General features: G+C 45.3%; 1 protein-coding gene across 1 annotated transcript in view; it reads left to right on the top strand.

The window, feature by feature from the left end:
• FBN3 (fibrillin 3) overlaps positions 1 to 22,686 on the top strand; it is a 59,499-nt gene extending 36,813 nt beyond the window's left edge. The window contains 7 exon segments of the mRNA XM_059695435.1: positions 1,423 to 1,609; positions 1,717 to 1,841; positions 1,981 to 2,131; positions 3,545 to 3,665; positions 5,032 to 5,118; positions 5,295 to 5,443; positions 22,526 to 22,686. Coding sequence (XP_059551418.1) covers positions 1,423 to 1,609; positions 1,717 to 1,841; positions 1,981 to 2,131; positions 3,545 to 3,665; positions 5,032 to 5,118; positions 5,295 to 5,443; positions 22,526 to 22,686 — 981 coding nt within the window.
• The last annotated feature ends 331 nt before the right edge of the window (positions 22,687 to 23,017 follow it).

Genomic DNA, 23,017 nt, shown 5'->3' with positions numbered 1-23,017 from the left:
TGAGATAAATTTCTTATCTCCATTTCATTTAGCTCTTCTTCTGGAGAATTCTCTTGTTTTTTTATTTGGGGGTTGTTTCTTTGTCTCCTCATTTTGGCTTTATGACTATGTATTAGGTAGGTCTGCTACACTTTTCAATCTCTAGTGCAGGACAGTGTCGATCACTGTTTCTGACTAATTAGATCAAGCAAAGATTCAAAGCCTCCAGAGACCGCCTCTGTCTACAGACTGATAGGATTTTGTCTTGTCTTACCCTCAGGCAATTGTCCACAGGTGTGGCAAGAGTATTTTTTTTAACAGAGTAGGGAAGTTGCTTCTACCTGGAGGCTGATTGTTATTCTCAGTCAGAGGGTGTTTTTCACTCCTGGAGTGTCAGCCTCATGGCCCTGATTCTCCTAAGATTTCCACTTCCCTCACCATCTGACTTGTCACTGCTCCTCCCAGCTCAAACTCCATTCCCTGGGTCATTGGCACCCCAAACCTCCCTGCTCCTCCATGCTTCCTGGGTGATGGGATTGGAGAGCCATAGGGAGAAGCTTCGAGAGCCACATCACACCCTCCCATGCCTGCATCTTCACACTTTCTGTCTCCTTCCATGTATTCAGACGTGGATGAGTGTGTATGGGACCCATTGCTGTGTTAGGGAGACACCTGCACCAACACAGACAGGAACTACACCTGTCATTGCCCCCTTGGACATGTGTTGATGGCTAAGGGTACTTCCTGCGAGAGTGGGTGTGCAATCAGGTGTGCAAGTGGGGGAGTGAGTGTGAGTGGTTTGATTGAGATATTGGGAATGTGTATATGTGTGTCTCTCTGAGTATGTACTTATTGTCAGTGTGCACGTGTGTATCAGTGCATCTGAGTGTTGCGTGCATAAGATAGTAGGAGTGTATATTCATATATATGTCTGTGAAAGAGAAAGTGGAAAAGCAAGTATGCAAGTATGGGTCAATGTGTGTGTGTGTGTGTGTGTGTGTGTGTGTGTCTACATAAGTGTTTATCTCAGTGTATTTACACAAGGGCAAATATGTTTGCCTATGAGTGGGTGTGAGGTGTGTTTGTGTGTGAGCCTGTGTGAACGTGCATGTGGATACATCTGGGTGTGGATGTGTGGCTGCTGAGGGTGAGTGTATGACTATGTGAGGGTGTTTGTGTCTTGTGAGTGTACAAGAGGATGTACATGTGTATCTGGATGTGGGTGTGCTTGTACAAGAGTGGGTGTGTTTGTGTGTGAGGATGTATCTGTGTGTGAACTTGCATCCCTGAGTGTGTGAGGGTGTGTCTGTGTGTGGACTTGCATCCCTGGGTGTGTGGATGCCTGTAGCATGAGCTGATCAGCATGTATGTGTGTCTGAGTGTCTTGGGGTTGCGCAGATGGCAGAGAGAGCCCCCCGCCCACCTGTGCACATTGGGTCCTAGCCAGCCATGTGCTACGTGGATGTTGATGAGTGCACCCTGAATAATGGGCTGTGTCCCCATGGCCAGTGCATCAACGTCATTGGCACCTTGCAGTGCTCCTGCCATGCTGGCTTCTGGAGCACATTTGACCACCAGGCTGCAGGACTGAGACTGCATCCGCCTGCCACACATGGATATCACCCTGCCAGTCCCTGGTCCCAACCTCAACCTCCTGACCTCCTCCAGCCCCCAGATCAGTCCTATGCTTGACCTTCTCCAGGCCCTGTCCCTCCCCTTTGGCCTTGACCCCTGCAGACATCAATGGATGCCTCACTGGGAACGATGGGTGTGCTTGTGGGTGTGCCATGCACTGTGTTAACACTGAGGGCAGTTACCAATGTGGCTGTGGACATGGCTTCTCGCTGATGCCCAATGGGAGGGTGTGTGCAGGGACGGGGGTGCAGTCCTGTCCTACTATCTGGGATGGGAGAGCCAAAGCGAAGCTAGCTAGGCAAGGGACAGGCCACTGACCCTGTGGGAAGGTTTCTGGGTTCCCCCTTCATCACTGCTCGCCTGTAGCCCTGCCCCTGTCCTGCTGCCCCAGACATGAACGAGAGTGACGAGAACCTGGACATCTGCGATGGCGGATAGTGCACCAACCTCCCAGGGGGTCAGCATTGCTTGTGCTATGATGGCTTCATGGCCACACTGGACATGAGGACATGTGTTGGTGAGGAGCTGGGACTGCCAGGTGGAAGAGGTAGTGTCAAAACTCACACAACAGACCTTCCTCAAGGAGGGTGAGACAGAGACCAGGTCCCATTCCTGTCACACATAAAGAGCAGGCTTTTCAGCAGCGCTCGGTGGACTGCTCGTGGCCCAGGGCCCTGAGCCTGCACCAAAGCTCGTGGGATGTCTTTCATAGCAGCAGAACCCCCAAACCTTGTTCCTTTGAAGTACATTTGTTGAACACTCACTGTATAGACAACACATATCAGAGGCTCACACCCTGTTCCAAGGGCTGTATTTTATTTATTTGAGGAATATTTCTTTAAATTTTTATTTATTGACTTTTTAGATGAGAGAGAGAGAGAGAGAGAGAGAGAGAGAGAGAGAGAGAGAGAGAGAAGACATTGATTTGTTGTTTCACTTATTTATACATTCATTGGTTGATTCTTGTATGTGCCTTGACTGGGGATTGAACCTGCAACCTTGGTGTGTCAGGACAATGCTCTAACCAACTGAGCCACTAAACCAGGGCCAAGAGCCATATTTTACAATTGCCACTGACTGAGGTTTTTTGTTTGTTTAAATATGTTTTTATTGATTTTAGAAAGAAAGGAAAGGAGAGAGAGATAGAAACACCAATGAAAGAGAACCATTGATCAGCTGCCTCCTGCAAGCCCCCTGCTGGGGATCGAGCCTGCAACCCAGGCATGTGCCCTGACTGGAAATCAACCAGAGAACTCTTGGTGCATGGGATGACATTCAATCCAGGTTTGACTAGGGGTTTATGCAGAGGATGGTGTGCAAGATGGAAAGACGCTCAGAATTATGTTCTCTGAGCCCTGTGTGGAGGCCCTGGGCTATTTGGGCTGCAATGACTGTTTTCTCCTGGTTGGAAGTCACTAGACTAGGGAGTGATGTGTACTGGGTGCCCTACCAGGACAGAGCTGAGGGCCAAGTGGGGGAATTTCCAGGAAGAAAATATATAGTAATTGCCTCCGAAGAAGACATGCCCAGCCCAGTGCAGCTTAAAGAATTCCAGATCACAGGAGTCTTTAGGAAGCACTTAAGAAAAAGGCCTTGGGACCAAAGATATTCAGGGAATGCTGTCCACTTCATTCCTATCTTGCAGATCCACATTGGCATAAAGGCTCTGAAAAGGTCTGCAGTAGCAAATCTGGTTAGTTTTGTTTAATTCGGTATTCTTTATATGTATTTGGCCATACAATCCTTTTGGAAATGCATGTCCACTGTGCTCTATAAACCATTGAGGTAACACTCACAGCTGCCTGATGGTGGAACCGATGGGAGCTCCCCATCCCTGGAGATGGACAAAGGGTATTCGTGTGGCAGGGCACTCATCAGTGCTGATGCAATCCCTCTGTGCTCACCTGCTTCCTCTCCCATCATGCCGCAGATGTGAACGCGTGTGACCTGAACCCCCACATCTGCCTCCACGGACTCTGTGAGAACACAAAGCGTTCCTTTGTCTGTCACTGCCAGCTGGGTTATGTCGTCAGAAAGGGAGCTACAGGCTGCTCCAGGGAGCTGGTGGTCAGAGTGCAGGTGGAAGGGGCTCTGAGGGACCAGCTCAGGAGTCATCGGGTCTGCCCTGTCCCTTGAAGCAGAGCATGGCTGCCCTCATTCTTACAGATTTCTGCTGGTGAGGTTCATGTTCAAGCAGGAACAGGACCCAACTGAGAGTCCCTGGGGCTCCCCTTAACAAATAGCTCCGTGGGGAAGCCCTGGAGCCCCAAAGTGTCCACAGCAACCTTCCCCAAAGCATGCAAGCCTGATGATTTTCCGTGATACAGGGACCAACACGTCAGCATTTTAGCAGCTGCTGTTTTAGCTTCGTAGGTTGCTGTAACCAACTACCGCAATCCTGGTGGCTGAGGACCACCAGGACTTATTCTTTATCCAGAACAACAGCTCTGCCGGCCAGAAGTCTGAAACCAAGGTGTTGGTGGGCTGGCTCCTTCTTAGGGGCTCCGAGGGAGAATCTGTCCCATGCCTCTCTCCTGGTTTCTGATGATGGTCTTCAGTTCTTTGTGCCCCTTGGCTTATAGATGCATCATTCCAATCTCTATGTCTATCATCACATGGTATTCTCTCTTTCTGTCTCCAAATATTTCTCCTTTCAAAGGATACCAGTCGTTGGGCCCACTGTCATCTAGCATGACCTCATTTAACTTAGTCACATCTACAAAGAACTCATTTCCAAATAAGGTCCTATTCCCAGGTTCCAGAAGAGAGGACTTACTAGTAAACGTATCTTATGGGTGAACATAGGGCCCATCTGTTACAATTATACAATTATTTTAACACATATCAGGCTCAAACATTATGTGAAAGCATCAAATCCATGACTTCTTAGAGACTTGATGTTGACATAAAATTTTCTTTGAAAATATATTTACGTAAGTGAAAATGGGAGCAGTGTAAAGAAACATTCAGTAAACAGTAGCTTACTTAGATGGTGTATGAGTGTTGCAGAGAATATAAAGGTGATGCAGAATTGCTGGTTCAGAAGGCTTTAAAGAGGTAACATGTACCTTAGGACAATTACTCTTTTTAAACTTTTTTATTTTTCAATTACTAGTACAGTTAATATACAACATTATATTCATTTCAGGTGTAGGACAGTTACTCATAATGTCTACTTTAAGTCTCTCATGCTGCCATTTTAGATTATTTCTAAGGGGTGCTGGGAGTCATGCCTGTTAGGTTTTGGGGTTTCCCTCTTGGTGGAAGTTCCTGGATTGATGGGCGGACATACCTGCTCAGCCCTGTCCTTTATTCTTTCCCCTACACTCAAAGCCCTATTTCTACAAGGCCCAGGCCTTGTGGGGGCGCTGTGTCCTTCTCTCGGTCCTGCCCCTACTGTAACTGGGTCCCTGTCCTCTCAGATGTGGACGAATATGAGCTTGGATGACATAGCTGTGATGGCCATACCTCCTGCCTCTACTTCCTCTGGAGTTTCAGCTGCAGGTGCCAGCCAGGCTGGGTAGCAATGGCTTTGAATGCCACAGTGAGTGTCTGGGGGCAGGAGGTTTGGGCAGAGAAGCTGAGTTAGGTTGGGAGCAGGACTCAGGGGTGCCGGTGGGCAATGTTCAAGGCTGAGATTGGGGGTCTGCCTCCTGCAACCCCCTAATGCACACATCCAGGGGGTTGTGGGTCCTGTATCCTGCAAATCTGCATGAATGCACCTTCCCGGAGCACCAGTGCAGTCTGAGCACCACCTGCCTCAATGTCCCCATCTCCTACCACCGTGCCTGCCACCTGGGCTTTGCTGGGGACTGCTTCTCCTGTGAAGGTGAGATCTGAGAGGGGCAGGAGGGCAGGAGGGGCCCAAGAGAGCAGCCATGGGGGCTGCATGTGTTAGAGTTAGCCTGGATCCTCTCTGCCCACCCTGCCTTCTCGTAAAGCCTCATCTCAGGTTCTGGGTCCTGAAATGCCCTAAGAGCCTGTTCACCTGCCTTGCTGCTGAGGCCCATTGGATGTGTGGGGAAGGCTGCAACAGAATACCCATCCATACGCTGCTCTGCTGCCTCCTCCTCTCGGCTGCCTGACTCTGGACTTATTCCGACTCAGAACTGGCCTGGCTTTATACAGAAGTCATGCCCTTCTCCCTTTGGGCCAAAGATGACAGAGGCCCAGAGCTAAAAGTGAGAAGGCAAAGACACAGAAGGAACAGTTCCACCTTTCCTTCAAGCATCACTTCACTTGTCTTATTGTTCTCATTTGAGCATCATAGTAAGTATCAACAGTTAACTGGTGTCTGTGACTGTGCATTACCACTGTCGTGAGCACTCAGATTTGTCATTCATTCATACATTCACCAGAACAGAGATATTCCTATTACGATCCCATTTTTCAGATGTAGCAACCAAGGCTCAAGGAGGTTAAGTGGCTTGTTGAGAGGTACCAGCTAATAAGTGATGGAAACTGGCTTTTAGTCCAACCATTCTGATCCTTGAGCCTGAACTCTTTCAATGCAGTGTACCAAATTCATTTATTCACCCACCAGTCCATTCTTTTTCTTTCAACAATATTAGCTGAGCATGTACATGCAGCCAGACACCAACATGAACACACAAGGATAGCATACATTTTGCTCTGAGCAGCACTGTTTAGAAACTCAAAGAAATGGTGAAGGAAGGGAGAGATTAAGATCAAAACACCTATTTCCTCTGTATGTGGAGGTGGGAGCTGTCAATCCAGATTCATAGTCCAAAATGCTTAAAAAATATCTCTTCCCTTCCTGCCACCCTTATCCCATAGAATATCAAGGAAAAAAGAGAATCGACATCAACAAATAGGACAGTGTGCCACGTTTCTTGAATGTCACAGGGATGGGAGGCTTTAACCTGAATGCTGACCTTGGATGAAAGACATTTGTGTGTGCAGGGGCGGGGGTGCAGTCCTGTATGAACTGTGTGGACTTGCAGCACATCCCAGCATAATTTTGTAGGGTCAGTTTGTGCAATTGATATGACTTAGATATGACTCCCAAAGCACAAGCGCTTTCCAGCAGTCAGACTCAAGGGCCCTGTACTCCAAAGGGCCCAGCTATTAATTCTTTACCATCTCCATCTTGACATTTTTTCATATTTTTTTGAGCAAGGAAGCCCTTTTACACTGAGCAAATTCTGTCTCCAGTCCTTGTCAAAGAGTTTGTCTCACTCTTGGAATCACTGAGTCATATGCTAATACTATGTTGACTTTTTGAGGAATTGCCAAATTGTGTTCCCCAGTGACTGCACCATTTTACATTCCCGCCAGCAACATACAAGGGTTCCAGTTCCTCCCCCTGCTCGCCTATACTTATTTTCCATTGTTTAAAACTATACCATCCTAGTGGGTATGAAGTGGTATCTCGTTGTACTGATTTGTAGTTCCATAATAACTAATGAAGTTGAGCATTTTTTCATGTGCTTACTAACCACTTGCATATCTTTTTTTAAAAAATATATATTTTATTGATTTTTTACAGAGAGGAAGGGAGAGAGATAGAGAGCTAGAAACATCGATGAGAGAGAATCATCTTTCAGCTGCCTCCTGCACATCTCCTACTGGGGATATGCCCGCAACCCAGGTACATGCCCTTGACCGGAATCGAACCTGGGACCTCTCAGTCCGCAGGCCGACGCTCTATCCACTGAGCCAAACCGGTTTCGGCAACTTGCATATCTTTTAGAGAAATGTCCATTCAAGTTTTTTGCCCATTTTTAAATAGGGTTGTTTGTCTTTTAGTTTTTGAGTTTTGAGTGTTTTTTTGAATATATTATGGATATAAAACTCTTGTCATATATGATTTGCAAATAGTTTCTCCCATTCTGTGGTTGTCTTTTTACTTTCTTGGTAACGTCCTTTGATGCACACTGGTTTTAATTTTGATGAAGTCCAATTTATCTGGTTTGTGTTTGTTTTTTTAGCTTGTGCTTTTGGAGTCATATCTAAGAATCCATTGCTAAATACAAGGTCTTTAAGATTTATCCCTATGTTTTCTTCTGAGGGTTTTAGCTCTTACATTTAGTTCTTCTATGTTAGTTGTTTTTTGTTGTTGTTTTAATCCTCACCCAAAGATATTTTTTCTATTGATTTTTAGAGAGAGTGAAGGCACATGCACAAGAGCAAGAGGCGGGGGAGAAAGAAAGAGAAACATTGATGTGAGAGAGACACATCAATTGGTTGCCTCCCACATGCACCCTGATCTGGGTGAGGGATCAAACATGCAACCCAGGTACATGCCCTTGACAGGAATCGAACCTGAGACCCTTCAGCCGAGGGCTGATGCTCTAACCACTGAGAAAAACCGGCCAGGGCCCAGCAGGGTCAGTTTCTGAAGACTCTCTTCCTGGCCAATAGATGGGCGACTGTCTTCTCATGGGCATTCACAGGATAGAGAGAAAGCAAGCTAATACCATCATAGCCACACATCCCCCATGACCTCATCTAATCCTAAGCACCTCCTAAAGGCCCCATCTCCAGTAGGGGTTCAGCATACAAATTTAGGGGAGTCACAAACATTCAGTCTGTAACACTGGCTGACATTCTATGATTGTCAGGTTTCCATGAGAACAGAGTACAGCAGTTATCCTGAGTCACTTTCCCATAGAAAGGAAAAGGAATTTTATTATTCTTTTACTCCCCTGTCAAGCACTGCCCTAAGCTCTTTACATGATTAGGTTAATTTAATTCGAAATGAGTGGGTATCATAATCTGCATGCTATAGCTAAGGAAACTGGGCAAAGAGCGGGAGGGTAAGTCGGGCCACACAGGTTTGAGGTGGTGCAGATTCAAATGAGATTCAAATGAAGTTCTATATGTGTGTGATCTCAAATGTTTGTGGCAATTCTGCGAGTTAGGAACTGTTCCAGATCTCATTTCACAGAGGGGTAAACTGAGGCACAGAGAGGCTAAGCTATACCTTTGATCAGGTGGTAGCCCCAGCGTCATGGCGCCTGACATGTTCCCCTCCCCCCCAGGTGGCCCTGTTCGTCCTCTGTTCTCTGCAGGCAATGATGAGTGCTTGGCCCAGCCTGGCCTTTATGACGCCTGTGGAAGCTGCCACATGCTCCAGGCAGCTTCAGCTGGGAGTGCTACCAAGGTCTCACCCTGGACAGCTCAGGTTGTGAGGGTAGAGCTGGGCTTTGGGTGCAGTCTAGGCCTGGGAGGTGATCCTGAAGAACGCTGGGTGAGCCCTTTATCTTTTTTTTTTTTTAATTAAATCTTTATTGTTCAAATTATTACAGTTGTTCCTCTTCCCCCCCCCCCCATAGCTCCCCTTCACCCGGTTCCCACCCCCCACCCCCGCCCTTACCCACCCAACCCCACTGTCCTCATCCATAGGTGTATGATTTTTGTCCAGTCTCTTCCCGCACCCCCCACACCCCTTACCCCGCCCCCCGAGAATAGTCAGTCCACTCCCTTTCTATGCCTCTGATTCTATTATATTCACCAGTTTATTCTGTTCATCAGATTTTTTATTCACTTTATTTATTTATTTATTTATTTATTTATTTATTTATTTATTGCTTAAAGTATTACAAAGGGTATTACATATGTGTCCTTCCACCACCACCCCCCGCCCTTGACAGTCCCTTAGCCTCCCCTATCCCCCAGTGTCTTATGTCCATTGGTTATGCTTATATGCATGCATACAAGTCCTTTGGTTGATCTCTTACCCCACTCCCTCCTGCCCCCCAACCCTCCCCAGCCTTCCCGCTGCAGTTTGACAATCTGTTTGAGGCAGCTCTGCCTCTGTATCTATTACTGTTCAAAAGTTTATAATGGTCTCTATTATCCATGAATGAGTGAGATCATGTGGTATTTTTCCTTCATTGACTGGCTTATTTCACTTAGCATAATGCTCTCCAGTTCCATCCATGCCGTTGCAAATGGTAAGAGTTCCTTCCTTTTTACAGCAGCATAGTATTCCATCGTGTAGATGTACCACAGTTTTCTAATCCATTCATCTACTGATGGGCACTTAGGCTGTTCCCAGATCTTAGCTATGGTGAATTATGCTGCTATGAACATAGGGGTGCATATATCCTTTCTGATTGGTGTTTCTGGTTTCTTGGGGTATATTCCTAGAAGTGGGATCACAGGGTCAAATGGGAGTTCCATTTTCAGTTTTTTGAGGAAACTCCATACTGTCTTCCATAGTGGCTGCACCAGTCTGCATTCCCACCAGTAGTGCACAAGTGTTCCTTTTTCTCCACATCCTCTCCAGCACTTCTGGTTTGTTGATTTGTTGATGATAGCCAGTCTGACAGGTGTGAGATGGTACCTCATTGTTGTTTTGATTTGCATCTCTCGGATGATTAGTGACTTTGAGCATGTTTTCATATGTCTCTTGGCTTTCTGAATGTCCTCTTTTGAAAGGTGTCTATTTAGGTCCTTTGCCCATTTTTTGATTGGATTGTTTATCTTCCTTTTGTTAAGTTGTATGAGATCCCTATAAATTTTGGAGATTAGGCCCTTAACAGATATGACATTGGCAAATATGTTTTCCCACACAGTGGGTTTTCTCGTTGTTTTGTTGATGGTTTCTTTTGCTGTGCAGAAGCTTTTTATTTTGATGTAGTCCCATTTGTTCATTTTCTCTTTAGTTTCAAGTGCCCTAGGAGCTGTATCAGTGAAGAAATTGCTTCGGCATATGTCTGAGATTTTGTTGCCTTTGGATTCTTCTAGAATTTTTATGGTTTCCTGTTGTACATTTAAGTCCTTTATCCATTTTGAGTTTATTTTTGTGTATGGTGTAAGTTGGTGGTCTAGTTTCATTTTCTTGCATATATCTGTCCAATTTTCCCAACACCATTTATTGAAGAGAGTATCTTGGCTCCATTGTATGTTCTTGCCTCCTTTGTCAAATATTAATTGAGCATATTGGTTCGGGCCGATTTCTGGGGTCTCTATTCTATTCCATTGATCTATATGCCTGTTCTTGTCCCAGTACCAGGCAGTTTTGAGAACAGTGGCTTTGTAATACATCTTGATATCTGGTATTGAGATCCCACCTACTTTGTTCTTTTTCAGGATTGCTGCAGCTATTCGGGGTCTTTTTTTTTTTTTTTTATTCCAGATGAATTTTTGGAGAGTTCGTTCTAGATCTGTGAAGTATGCTGTTGGTATTTTAATGGGAAATGCGTTGAATTTATAGATTGCTTTGGGTAGTATGGACATTTTAATGATGTTGATTCTACCAATCCATGAACACAGTATGTTCTTCCATCTGTTTATGTCTTCCTCTATCTCTTTTTTCAACGTCCTGTAGTTTTCTGAGTAGTGGTCTTTTACCTCTTTAGTTAAGTTTATTCCTAGGTAGCTTAATATTTTTGGTGCGATGGTAAATGGGATTGTTTTTATAATCTCTCTTTCTGAAAGTTCACTATTGGTGTATAGAAATGCCTCAGATTTCTTGGGGGTTAATTTTGTATCCTGCTACATTGCCAAATTCATGTATTAAGTCTAGTAGCTTTTTGATGGAGTCTCTAGGATTTTGTATGTATAATATCATGTCGTCTGCAAATAAGGACAGTTTTACTTCCTCTTTTCCAATTTGGATACCTTTTATTTCTTCTTCTTGCCTAATTGCAATGGCTAACACTTCCAGTACTGTGTTGAACACGAGTGGTGAGAGGGGGCATCCCTGTCTTGTTCCTGTTCTTAGGGGAAATGGTGTTAGTTTTTGTCCATTGAGTATGATGTTGGCTGTGGGCCTGTCATATATGGCTTTTATTATGTTGAGGTATGATCCTTCTACTCCCGCCTTACTGAGAGTTTTTATCAAAAATGGGTGTTGAATTTTGTCAAATGCTTTTTCTGCATCAATTGATATGACCATGGGTTTTTTTTCTTTCAATTTGTTTATGTGATGTAACATGTTTATTGATTTGCAGATATTGTACCATCCTTGCATCCCTGGGATAAATCCTACTTGGTCATGGTGTATGATCTTTCTGATGTACTGCTGGATCCGATTTGCTAAGATTTTGTTGAGGATTTTGGCATCTATGTTCATGAGGGATATTGGCCTGTAATTCTCTTTCATTGTGTTGTCTTTACCTGGTTTTGGTATTAGGGTGATGCTGGCTTCATAGAATGAGCTTGGAAGTGTTCCTTCCTCTTGAATTTTTTGTAGTAGTCTGAGGAGGATAGGTTTTAGTTCTTCCTTGAATGTTTGGTAAAACTCCCCTGTGAAGCCGTCTGGTCCTGGGCTTTTGTTTGATGGAAGCTTTTTGATGACTGCTTCAATTTCTTCCATAGTTATTGGCCTGTTGAGATTTTTAGATTCTTCCTGATTGAGTTTTGGAATGTTGTATTTTTCTAGGAATTTGTCCATTTCCTCCAGGTTGTCTAGTTTGTTGGAGTAGAGCTGTCCATAGTATTTTTTAACAATCATTTGTATTTCTGTGGGGTCTGTTGTTATTTTGCCTCTATCGTTTCTGATTTTGTTTATTTGGGTCCTCTCTCTTTGCTTCTTGGTGAGTCTGGCTAGAGGTTTGTCAATCTTGTTTATCCTTTCAAAGAACCAGCTCTTGGTTTCATTGATTTTCTGTATTGTTTTTTTTTTGGTCTCTATGTCATTTATTTCTGCTCTAATCTTTATTATCTCCTTCCTTCTGCTCATTCTGGGGTTTTCTTGTTGCTGTCTTTCTAATTCTTTGAGTTGTAGAGTTAGATGATTTACTACCATTTTTTCTTGTTTTTTTGAGATAGGCCTGTAGAGCTATAGACTTCCCTCTCAGGACTGCTTTCATTGTGTCCCAAAGGTTTTGGATTGTTGTGTTTTCATTGTCATTAGTTTCCAGGATGTTTTTAATTTCTTCTTTGATCTCATTGGTAACCCAATCAATATTTAATAACATGCTATTCACCCTCCAGGTGTTTGAGTATTTTGGGTCGTTTTTATTGTAGTTTATTTCTAATATTATGCCATCGTGGTCTGAGAAGATGCTTTTTATGATTTCAATCTTCTTGAATTTGGGGATACTTTGCTTGTGACCCAATATATGGTCTATTTTTGAATATGTCTTATGAGCACTTGAGTAGAATGTATATTCCGTGGCTGTGGGGTGAAGTGTTCTGAATATGTCTATTAAGTCCATCTGATCTAGTGAGTCATTTAGGATTGCTGTTTCTTTGCTGATTGTTTGTCTAGAGGACTTATCCAATGCTGTCAGTGGTGTATTAAAGTCCCCTACTATGATTGTATTGTTGTCGATCTCTCCTTTGATATCTTCTAGGAGTTTTTTTTATGAATTTGGGTGCTCCTGCATTGGGTGCATATATGTTTACCAGGGTTATATCTTCTTGTATTGATCCCTTTAGTATTATGAAGTGGCCTTCCTTATCTCTTGTTATGGCCTTCAGTTTGAGGTCTATTTTGTCCGATATAAGTATTGCTACCCCAGCTTTCTTTTCCTTTCCTTTTGCCTGAAAGATATTTTTCCATCTTTTCACTTTCAGTCTGTGTGAGTACCTTCTAATGAGGTGGGTCTCTTGTAGACAGCAGATGTATGGGTCATGTTTTTTTATCCATTCAGCCACTCGATGTCTTTTGGTTGGAGCATTTAGTCCATTTACATTTAAAGTTATTATTGAAAGGTACTTGTTTGTAGCCATTTCTTTTTTTGTGTGGCTGTTTTCTTTCTGAGCTTTTTATTTCTTCTTTTTACACCAGTCCCTTTAGCATTCCTTGCATTGCTGGCTTGGTGGTGATAAACTCCTTTAGCCTTTTTTTTGTCTGTGAAGCTTCTTATTTCCCCTTCAAGTTTGAATGATAGCCTTGCTGGATAGAGTATTCTTGGATTCAGTCCTTTGCTTTGCATCACTTTGTAAATTTCCTCCCATTTTTTCTGGCCTGATGTGTTTCTGTTGAGAAATCATTTGATAATCTAATGGGAGATCCCTTGTATGTAACTTTCCGTCTCTCTCTTGCATCCTGTAAGATTTTCTCTTTGTCCTGAACATTTGCCATGGTAATTATGATGTGTCTTGGTGTGGGTCTTTTCGGGTTCACCTTGTTTGGGACTCCCTGGGCTTGTGTGACTTTTTTCTTCCCCACCTCAGGGAAGTTTTCTGATATTATTTCTTCGAATAGGTTTTCTAATCCTTGTTCATCTTTCTGTTGTTCTGGCACCCCTATTATTCGTATGTTGTTTCGTTTCATGTTGTCCCAAAGCTCCCTTAGGCTCTCCTCCTGTCTTTTAAATTTTTTCTCCAATTGCAGTACATTTTGGGTGTGTTTTGCTTCCTTGTCTTCTAATTCACTAATTCGGTCCTCCGCTTCTCCTAGTCTACTGTTGAAACTTTCAATGGTGTTTTTTATTGCAGCTATATCACTCTTCATTTCTTCTTGGGTCTTATTTAAGTTATTGATTTTTTCATCTGTTTCTTCTTGCTTCTTGCATAGGTAGTTGACTTTTTCATCTGTTTCTTCTAGCTTCTTGCAGAAGTTGTTGGTTTTTCTCCTCCATCCAGTTTATGCACTCTAGGACCCTTATTCTGAATTCTTTTTCTGTCATGTTGCATGCCTCTGTATTACTTAGCTGCTTTTCTGGAGAGTCCTCCTTCTCTTTCTTTGGGGGTTTCTTTGTCTACCCATGTTTGATCTCACTGACATATCTAGACGTTGAGTCGTTCAGTGGCTGCTCCCTGGGTGGCAGTGGCTCCTTGGGCTGTTGTTGCTCTTCGGGCAGTTGCGGTAGCAGCTGCTCTTCAGTTGGCAGCAGCTCCTCTGGTGGGTGCTGTTCACAGCTGTGGTGGCTCTTCTGGCTGGTGGGGGGAGGTTTCATGTACAGCTGCTGTTCCTCAGACAGAGGGTGTGGTACTCAGGAGGCTGCTGTTGCTTGGATCTGCTGCGTTGATTTAAAGGCGCAAAATACAACACAACAAGGCACCACGTACCAGGCACTAAACACAAATATATTCACTATATTAATAACCCCAAATAAAGGTGACCACCTGAATTAAGAGAATTAGGGGATAAGGAAGAAAGAAGAGAAAAAGATAAAAGAGAAAAAAGAAAAGAAAAGTAGGGAAGGAAAAAAAATGAGTGCAAAAATGAAATTGGGAAAAAGGAGGGGGAAAGAAAGAGGGAAAATAGGAGAAGAAAAAAAAAAGAGAGAATGAAGTAGAAGAGGGGAAGAGACTATGCATATGAGGAACAAAATCCTATAGAACCGCCACTAATCCCAACAAATTCCAGCAACAGCTCCCTGGAGATGAATGCAAACTAGAAACAACCAATAATATCAAGAGAGGCAAGGGAAAACAGAAGCACAAAAATAACCGGGGGGCGGGCGTGGAGGGAGGGGAAAAGCCAGCAGAAAAAAAGAAAAAGAAAAAGAAAAACAGCCTCACAACCAGTCCTAAAACACACACACAGACACACAAAAACAAACAACAACAACAACAACAAAACAATATACTCAACAATCAAGCAAGCAGCAACAAAACAATAGAAAGATAAAAGAAGAAAAAAATTGGATAGTGAAGAAAGATAAGGGATATGTGTATAAGGATTTAGAGCAGTGGATTGGAAATAGGATATATAAGTAGGGTGAAATTTTGACAGGAGGTAAACAGAAGGAATAGGGAAAATCTAAAGCAGGAATAGGGTAAGAGAAACAGGACAACAAAAGGGGAAAAGTGAGGGAGAGGGTTTTAGCATAGAGGTAAAATTGAGGTAGGGAAAATTGATGCTAAAGGAAAGATGAAAATAGAATGGAGAACACTAATCCCAAAATAAAATAAAGAGAAAATAAAATGGCACTTTAAAAAATGGTAAAATGGTAGCAGTAATAATACTGGTTAAAAATAAAAATGTAGCAATGTTAAGGGTAAAATCAGGTGATGGAAAAAGAAGAAACAAAAATGGTTTCTTAGTTAAAAGGTGAAAAAAGAAAAAAGAAGAAAAAAAAATTTGCAGTAGTGAAGGTCCTTTGGTCCTTCTACTTGTCAGTCTGGCTAGCCTTAGTCCTGTCAGGTATTCAGGAGAGTGTTGAATTTCCCTGCGATACACTGTTCCTCCGTGTTGTAAACTGCAGTCCTGATTTTAAAGCAGGCCGTATTTGTTTCCCAGACTGCCTTAATTTGTATTTAGCTAAGAGTCAGTTGGTGGCTCAGCCTCTGGGTGGCAGTGTTTTTGGGTTGGCCTCTGAGGCTATAGGGCCTCTCTGTCCAGTAGCTTGGGTTTATCGTCTCTATTGCACTTAAAACTGGTGTGGGGAAGTCCACTGCCCAGAGCTGGTTCCTTAATAGTTACCCACTCTGTGTTGTTGCTGGGATTGAAAATCCCTCTATAGGCCAGACCCTGTTAACTCCCAGGGACTGATCAGATTATTTTAATCCTTGATCTCCTTCAGGGTGGAATCTGGGTGTGGCTGTGCTCCTTGCCTGGGGGCCAGGTAGGGGAGTCCCACCCTCCGGAGAGAATGGCTGCCCGAATCCTGGGCCCAGGGGTATCTCAGCACTCAATTCACTGCCACCTCTCCCGGCTCCCTGCTCTCTCCCCATCCGCTCCCCAGATTCCACTCGTCCGCACCTTCTCCCTCTCTTCAGCACAGGTGAGTGTCTGTATCCGAAATGTCTTATGAACAGGATTCAGTGAAAACAAACAAACAAACGCTGGCCGTGGAAATGGGGAAGGCTTAGTTTCTGTAAGCTCTTCTCTTACTGGCACTGCATGGTCTGGTCAGCTCTTCAGGCTGCCCCCGTTAGGCTCAGTCCTCCGTGATCACAGAACCCAGATCTCAAATCCCCTGGCGCCAGGAATCCCGAGGATCTCCTTTCCCCAGTCAGGGGCTGTGCCTGTCCCAAGGGACGTGGCTGTCTGCCACCCGGTCTCCCTCCGACCCTCTGGGCTCAGAGTTCTGGCAAACTTTCCTGCCCAAATCCCTGTGTGTTTTTTTACCTTTCCAGGGGAGTTCTGCCCTTCCCGGCTGCAAACCGTCTCACCAGCTGAGTAATTTTGCCAATTCGGGGTGGGTGTTATTAGTTTCAGCTGCTCACTCCATTTGCTCCGGGACACGACCTGGGACACGTCTGCCTATATCGCCGCCATCTTCCATAATATAGTTATGGAGGCAAACAAGTCCAATAATCTGCCATCTGCAAGCTGAAGACCCAAGAAATCTGGTGGTGTAATCCAGTATGAGTCTCAGTGCCTGAGAACCAAAGAAGCCAATGGTCTATTCACTTGATTTTTAGATTCACTTGTTGATAGATGTGTATTTGTTGTTCATAATTTGTATCTTTACCTTTTTCTTCTTCTTCCTCTTCTTAAAGGATACCTTTTAGCATTTCATATAATACTGGTTTGGTGGTGATGAACTCCTTTAGCTTTTTCTTATCTGTGAAGCTCTTTATATGACCTTCAATTCTGAATGATAGCTTTGCTGGAAAAATAATCTTTGTTGTAGGTTCTTGGTATTCATCACTTTGAATATTTCTTGCCACTCCCTTCTGGCCTGCAAAGTTTCTGTTGAGAAATCAGCTGACAGTCGTATGGCTATTCCCTTGTAGGTAACTGACTGTTTTTCTCTTGCTGCTTTTGAGATTCTCTGTCTTTTGCTCTTGGCATTTTAATTATGATGTGTCCTGGTGTGGTCCTCTTTGGATTCCTTTTGTTTGGGGTTCTCTGCACTTCCTAGACTTGTAAGTCTATTTCTTTCACCAGGTAGGGGAAGTTTTCTGTCATTATTTCTTCAAAGAGGTTTTCAATATCTTGCTCTCTCTCTTCTTCTGGCACCCCCATAATTCAGATGTTGGTACGCTTGAAGTTGTCCCAGAGGCTCCTTACACTATCTTCATATTTTTGGATTATTTTTTCTTTTTGTTTTTCCGCTTGGGTGTTTTTTGCTTCTTCATATTTCAAATCTTTTTTTTTAATATTTTTTATTGATTAAGATATTACATATGTGTACCCTCTACCCCCCCCCCCCCCGCTCATCCCCTCACCCCCCCCCCCGTTGTCCGTGTCCATTGGTTAGGCCTATATGCTTGCATATAAGTCCTTTGGTTGATCTTTCCCCCTTGCCCCCACCCTCCCCTACCTTCCCTCCAAGGCCCGACAGTCCAATCAATGCCTCTCCGTCTCTGGATCAGTCCTTGTTCATCAGTTTATGTTGTTCATTATATTCCACAAATGAGTGAGATCCTGTGGTATTTATCCACTCTCCAGCTCCATCCATGCTGTGGCAAATGGTAAGAGTTCCTTTTTCTTCTTCCTCTTCTTAAAGAATACCTTTCAGCATTTCATATAATGCTGGTTTGGTGGTGATGAACTCCTTTAGCTTTTTCTTATCCGTGAAGCTCTTTATCTGACCTTCCATTCTGAATGATAGCTTTGCTGGATAAAGTAATCTTGGTTGCAGGTTCTTGCTATTCATCTCTTTGAATATTTCTTGCCACTCTCTTCTGGCCTGCATGGTTTCTGTTGAGAAATCAGCTGACAGTCGAATGGGTACTCCCTTGTAGGTAACTGACTGTCTTTCTCTTGCTGCTTTTAAGATTCTCTCTTTATCTTTTGCTCTTGGCATTTTAATTATGATGTGTCTTGGTGTGGTCCTCTTTGGATTCCTTTTGTTTGGGGTTCTCTGCGCTTCCTGGACTTGTAAGTCCATTTCTTTCACCAGGTAGGGGAAGTTTTCTGTCATTATTTCTTCAAAAAGGTTTTCAATATCTTGCCCTCTCTCTCCTTCTGGTACCCCTATAATTCTGATGTTGGTACGCTTGAAGTTGTCCCAGAGGTTCCTTACACTATCTTCATATTTTTTTGAATCTCTTTTCTTTTTTCTTTTTCGGTTGGGTATTTTTTGTTTCTTTGTATTTCAAATCTTTGACTTGATTCTTGGGATCCTCTTGTGTGCTGTTGGATCTCTGTAAATTATTCTTTATTTCAGTCAGTGTATGCTTAATTTCTAGTTGGTCCTTTTTCATGTCCTCCATGGTCTCACTATACTCCTTGAGGGATTCATTAAATTTATCGGCGGTTTCCATAAAATTCTTGAAAAACCTTATAAACGTGGCCTTGAACTCTATATCCAGTCGTTTGCTTTCCTCCGTTTCTGCCATTTGTGACCTTTTTCTTTGTCTCCGCATTTTGGCTGCTTCCCTGTGTTGATAGAGTGGCCCTGCACGCCAGGTGTCCTGTAGGGCCCAGTGGCTCAGCCTCCCCAGTTACCTGAGGTGGACACTCTTGGTGCACTCTTGGTGCCTTGGTTGTTGTAGGATCACTGGGAGGAATTGACCTCCAGGCCAATTGGCTGTGGGAATCATCTGTGTCTGAAGTGGGAGAATGGTCCCCCTCTGACCACTGGGTACAGTGGCTCCTGGATCTAAGGAGGTGCTAATTCAGCCCCTGCCTGAGGCCACACAGCAGGAGCCACGAAGAGGCTCAGCTGTGAAGCAATGCAAGGCTCAGCTGTGAAGTCGCTGCGGGGCCTTGGGCCTTCTCTTGGAAGTTCCGGGTCTGCCTGGCTGGGCTGCAGTTAGGTACATTCACATGCAAAAGTCTCTGCCGCAGCCTGGGTGGGGCGGGGTCTCAGGGAGTCAAAGGGCGGTGAAAGCAGCTATGGTGATTCTCCGCACCCGGAATCGCACGTCTCAGTGTCCCGGTAACGGCTGCAAGCACCTCTGAGGGAAAGCCGCCCTCAAGTTCGCCCGCTGCCGCCTGACAGACCAGCCTCTTCCCGTATGAGCCCTGGGTCCCCAGAGACCCGCTGGAACCGGAGTTCAGAGCAGTCGGGAGCTTGTGATTCAAAAAGACAGCCGCGTCCTCAGGCGCCACCCCCTTTCCGCGCGCGCGAGCCGCCGCCGTACCTCTGCACTTCACCTCCGCAGCTCCGCTGGCTCTCAGCGTGCCCCTCTTTTCTTCTAGTTGTAGAAATTACACTCAGCCAGCCTTCCTGTTGTTCTGGACGATGTTTGCTCTGACCCTTGTGGCATTCTTCAATTGTTGTGTGAGGCGACAATTTCCCAGTGTTTATCTATGCAGCCATCTTAGTTTCTCGAGACCATATTTCAAATCTTTGACTTGATTCTTGCGATCCTCTAGTCTGCTGTTGGATCTCTGTATAATATTCTTTATTTTGGTCAGTGTATGCTTAATTTCTAGTTAGTCCTTTTTCATATCCTCGAGGGTCTCACTAGATTTCTTGAAGGTCTCACTAAATTTATTGGCGGTTTCTAGAAAATTCTTAAAAAACCTTATAACCATGGTTTTGAACTCTATATCCAGTAGTTTGCTTTGCTCCATTTCTGTCCTTTGTGACCTGTTTCTTTGTCTCCACATTTTTAAAAAATATATTTTATTGATTTTTTACAGAGAGGAAGGGAGAAGGATAGAGAGTTAGAAACATCCATGAGAGAGGAACATCAATCAGCTGCCTCCTGCACACCCCGCACCGGGGATGTGCCCGCAACCAAGGTACATGCCCTTGACCGGAATCAAACCCGGGACCCTTCAGTCTGCAGGCGGACGCTCTATCCTCTGAGCCAAACAGGTCAGGGCTGTCTCTGCATTTTTTATGCTTCCCTGTGTTGATAGAGTGGCTTTCTGTGCTAGGTGTCCTATAGGGCCCAGTGGCTCAGCCTCTCCAATTACCTGAGGTGGACACTCGTGGTGCACCCCTTTGTGGGCTTTGTGTACAGTCTTATTGTAGTTAAGCCTTGATTGTTGTTGGTATCACTGGGAGGAATTGACTTCCAGGCCAATTGGCTATGAGAATCAGCTGTGTCTACAGTGGGAGAACTTCTGTGCTGGAGACACCCTTCTGGGGCAAGACTTGCTTCAGTGGGCCTTTGGTGCTCACTGAGTCTGCCCCCTGAGCGTGTCCCTTATGGATCTGAGGAGTTGTAATCTGGATGGTCCCACTCTGACCACTGGGTACACAGGCTCTTGGATCTCTAAGGAGGTGCTAATTTAGCCTCTGCCTGAGGTTACCCAGCAGGAGCTAGGGAGAGATCTTCAGATTCCTCTTCTTTGTTTGGGATTTGGAGGTGCCCAGATGAGGCCCAGCTGTGAAGCAATGCAAGCTTCTGTGGGGCCTTGGGCCTTCTTTTGGAGGTTCTGGGTCTCTCTGACCCAGCTGCAGTTTGTTAGGTAATTTTCAGATTGCAAAGGTCCAGGCCTTTCATATGCAAAAGCCTCTGCGCACAGCTTGGGTGGGGCAGGGTCTCAGGGAATCAACAGGGCGGAACAAACAGCTATAGCTGATCCTCAGCCCTGCCCTACGAGGTCTCAGGTCTCAGTGTCCCATGGTAATTGCTGCAAGCACCTCTGAGAGAAAGCCGCCCTCGAGTTCCGACCGATGCCAGACAGTCCAGTTTCTCCCAGTATGAGTCTGGGTCCCCAGAGACTCGCCCAGAACTGGAGTTCAGAGCAGTCAGGAGCTTGAGACTCCCTCCCGATTGAAAAAGACAACCGCGTCCTCAGTTGCCAGCCCTTTCCACGTGCACTTCCATACCTCTGCACTTTATTTCCGCACCTCCTCTGAGTTTCAGTGTGCTTTTCTCTTTCCTTCCAGTTGTAGAATTTCCACTCAGCCAGCCTTCCTCTGGTTCTGGATGATGTCTGTTCTCTCAGTTAGTTGTATTTTTGAAGTGGTTGTGCGAGGCAGCAATTTCAGGTGTTTACCTATGCTGCCATCTTGGTTTCTCCCCTTTATCTTTCTCTGTCTTTAAGGTAAATGTGCTGGGCTCTATTGCTGCCAGTATGGCTGTCAGAACTAGCTGGGGGCTGCCACTGTAGCTGCTCCCATGGTTTCCACCCAACCCTCTCAGTGGAGCCAGTATGATGGTGAGTGGTGGAGGCTGGGAGGAAGCCAGGCTGTCACCTGTCTGGAGAGGGCAAGTAGGAACCACCTCCCTGCAGGATATCATGCTAAGTACAACTACCTAGAGGTCAGAAGGCACAGCCTGGAGTAGTGTGTTCCTACTGCCAGGGAGTCTGGGCTGCAGAGCCAGCATGACAGAGTTCAAGTTCATTCTTAGGGAGTGGTGACCTGGAGGGCTCAACTGAGAAAGATTCTGAAATGGTGCCTGTGATCACTGGGAAAGAGCGCTGTGATTGATTAGTGATGTCTCCTTTCTTGGCCTGTGATGCAGCTGTCCCCACTCTCCTCCCATCTTACCAGTACTGCCTTTTCTCCAGCTCCTTCCCCCCACCCCACCCCGCCCGCCCTTTATGGTGGGTCTCTATCTGACCTCTGGCATTTGGCCCTGGGGACCACTCAGACCATCACCGCTGCTACCAATTCCTTTTTCTTAGTCTGTCTCCTCCTCTTTCTACTCATTCATTCCTTCAGCCATGGTTTGCCCAGGACCCACCTGGCACCAGGACCCACCTGGCACCAGGACCTCTGGATACAGACATGAGCTGAGCAACAGATCTCATCCCTGCCCTCTAGTCCAGTCTCACCAGGGAACCAGAGATTAATTAGGCCAGTGGTCCTCAACTGGGGACTGTTTTGTCCCTTGGGGCACATCTTAAAGACATTTATAATTGTCACAACTAGGCAGTGAGTGCTTCTGGCATAAAGTGTGGGGGCGGCCAGAAATGCTACTCAACACCCTACTGTGCCCAGGACACCTCCCCCCCCCCAGCCCCCCGCCCAACACACACACAAGAATGACCTGGTCACACATGTCAGCAATGCCAAAGGCAAAAGACCTTGCGAGGATTTCTGGAAAGTTTTGAGAAATGATTTTGAGGAGAATTATAGGGCTGGGGGCTTATGGGGAGGCTGATGGAGATTTTGACATTGGCCTTGGGCTCTGAAAGAGGAGCGGGAGTGGGAGGGAGAACGTTACTGGTGAAAAGCTTTTGGGGGTGTGAAGGCTGGCCCCTACCCACACGTCCTCTCTCCCTCCCCACCCTCAGATGAGAATGAATGTGTCCTGTTGCCCATGGCCTGTGGCAGTGCCTCCTGCCACAACACGCTGAGTGGCTTCCACTGTGTCTGTCACTCTGGCTTTGTCTTTGACCAGAACTTGGGGTGCTGCCAGGATGTGGACGAGTATGTGACACGGGGAACCCTGTAGCTACAGTTGCTACAATACCCCTGGCGGCTTCCTGTGTGGCTGCCCCCCAGGCTACTTCCAGACTGGGCAAGGGTGAGGGATTTGAGTGGGATGTACCCAAACTCTCAAACCCTTGGGTGTCTGCACATGGGTAGGCCTGTGCACACATGTATATACACGTGCACAGAGAATGGGCACAGAGCCCCAGCAGCAACTGTACATGTATACGCACAAGCTCACATGCACTGTGGTATAATTGTCCTCATGGCACTCCTGCATGATTGCACATCCATAGGGATGGATGCACACTTTTTTGATGACATGTGCGCATGAGCACAGCTCACACCTATGC

Source organism: Myotis daubentonii, chromosome 5 (genome assembly GCF_963259705.1).
Source record: "Myotis daubentonii chromosome 5, mMyoDau2.1, whole genome shotgun sequence".
Lineage (NCBI taxonomy): Eukaryota > Metazoa > Chordata > Mammalia > Chiroptera > Vespertilionidae > Myotis > Myotis daubentonii.
This window is presented reverse-complemented; position numbering and strand designations above follow the sequence as displayed.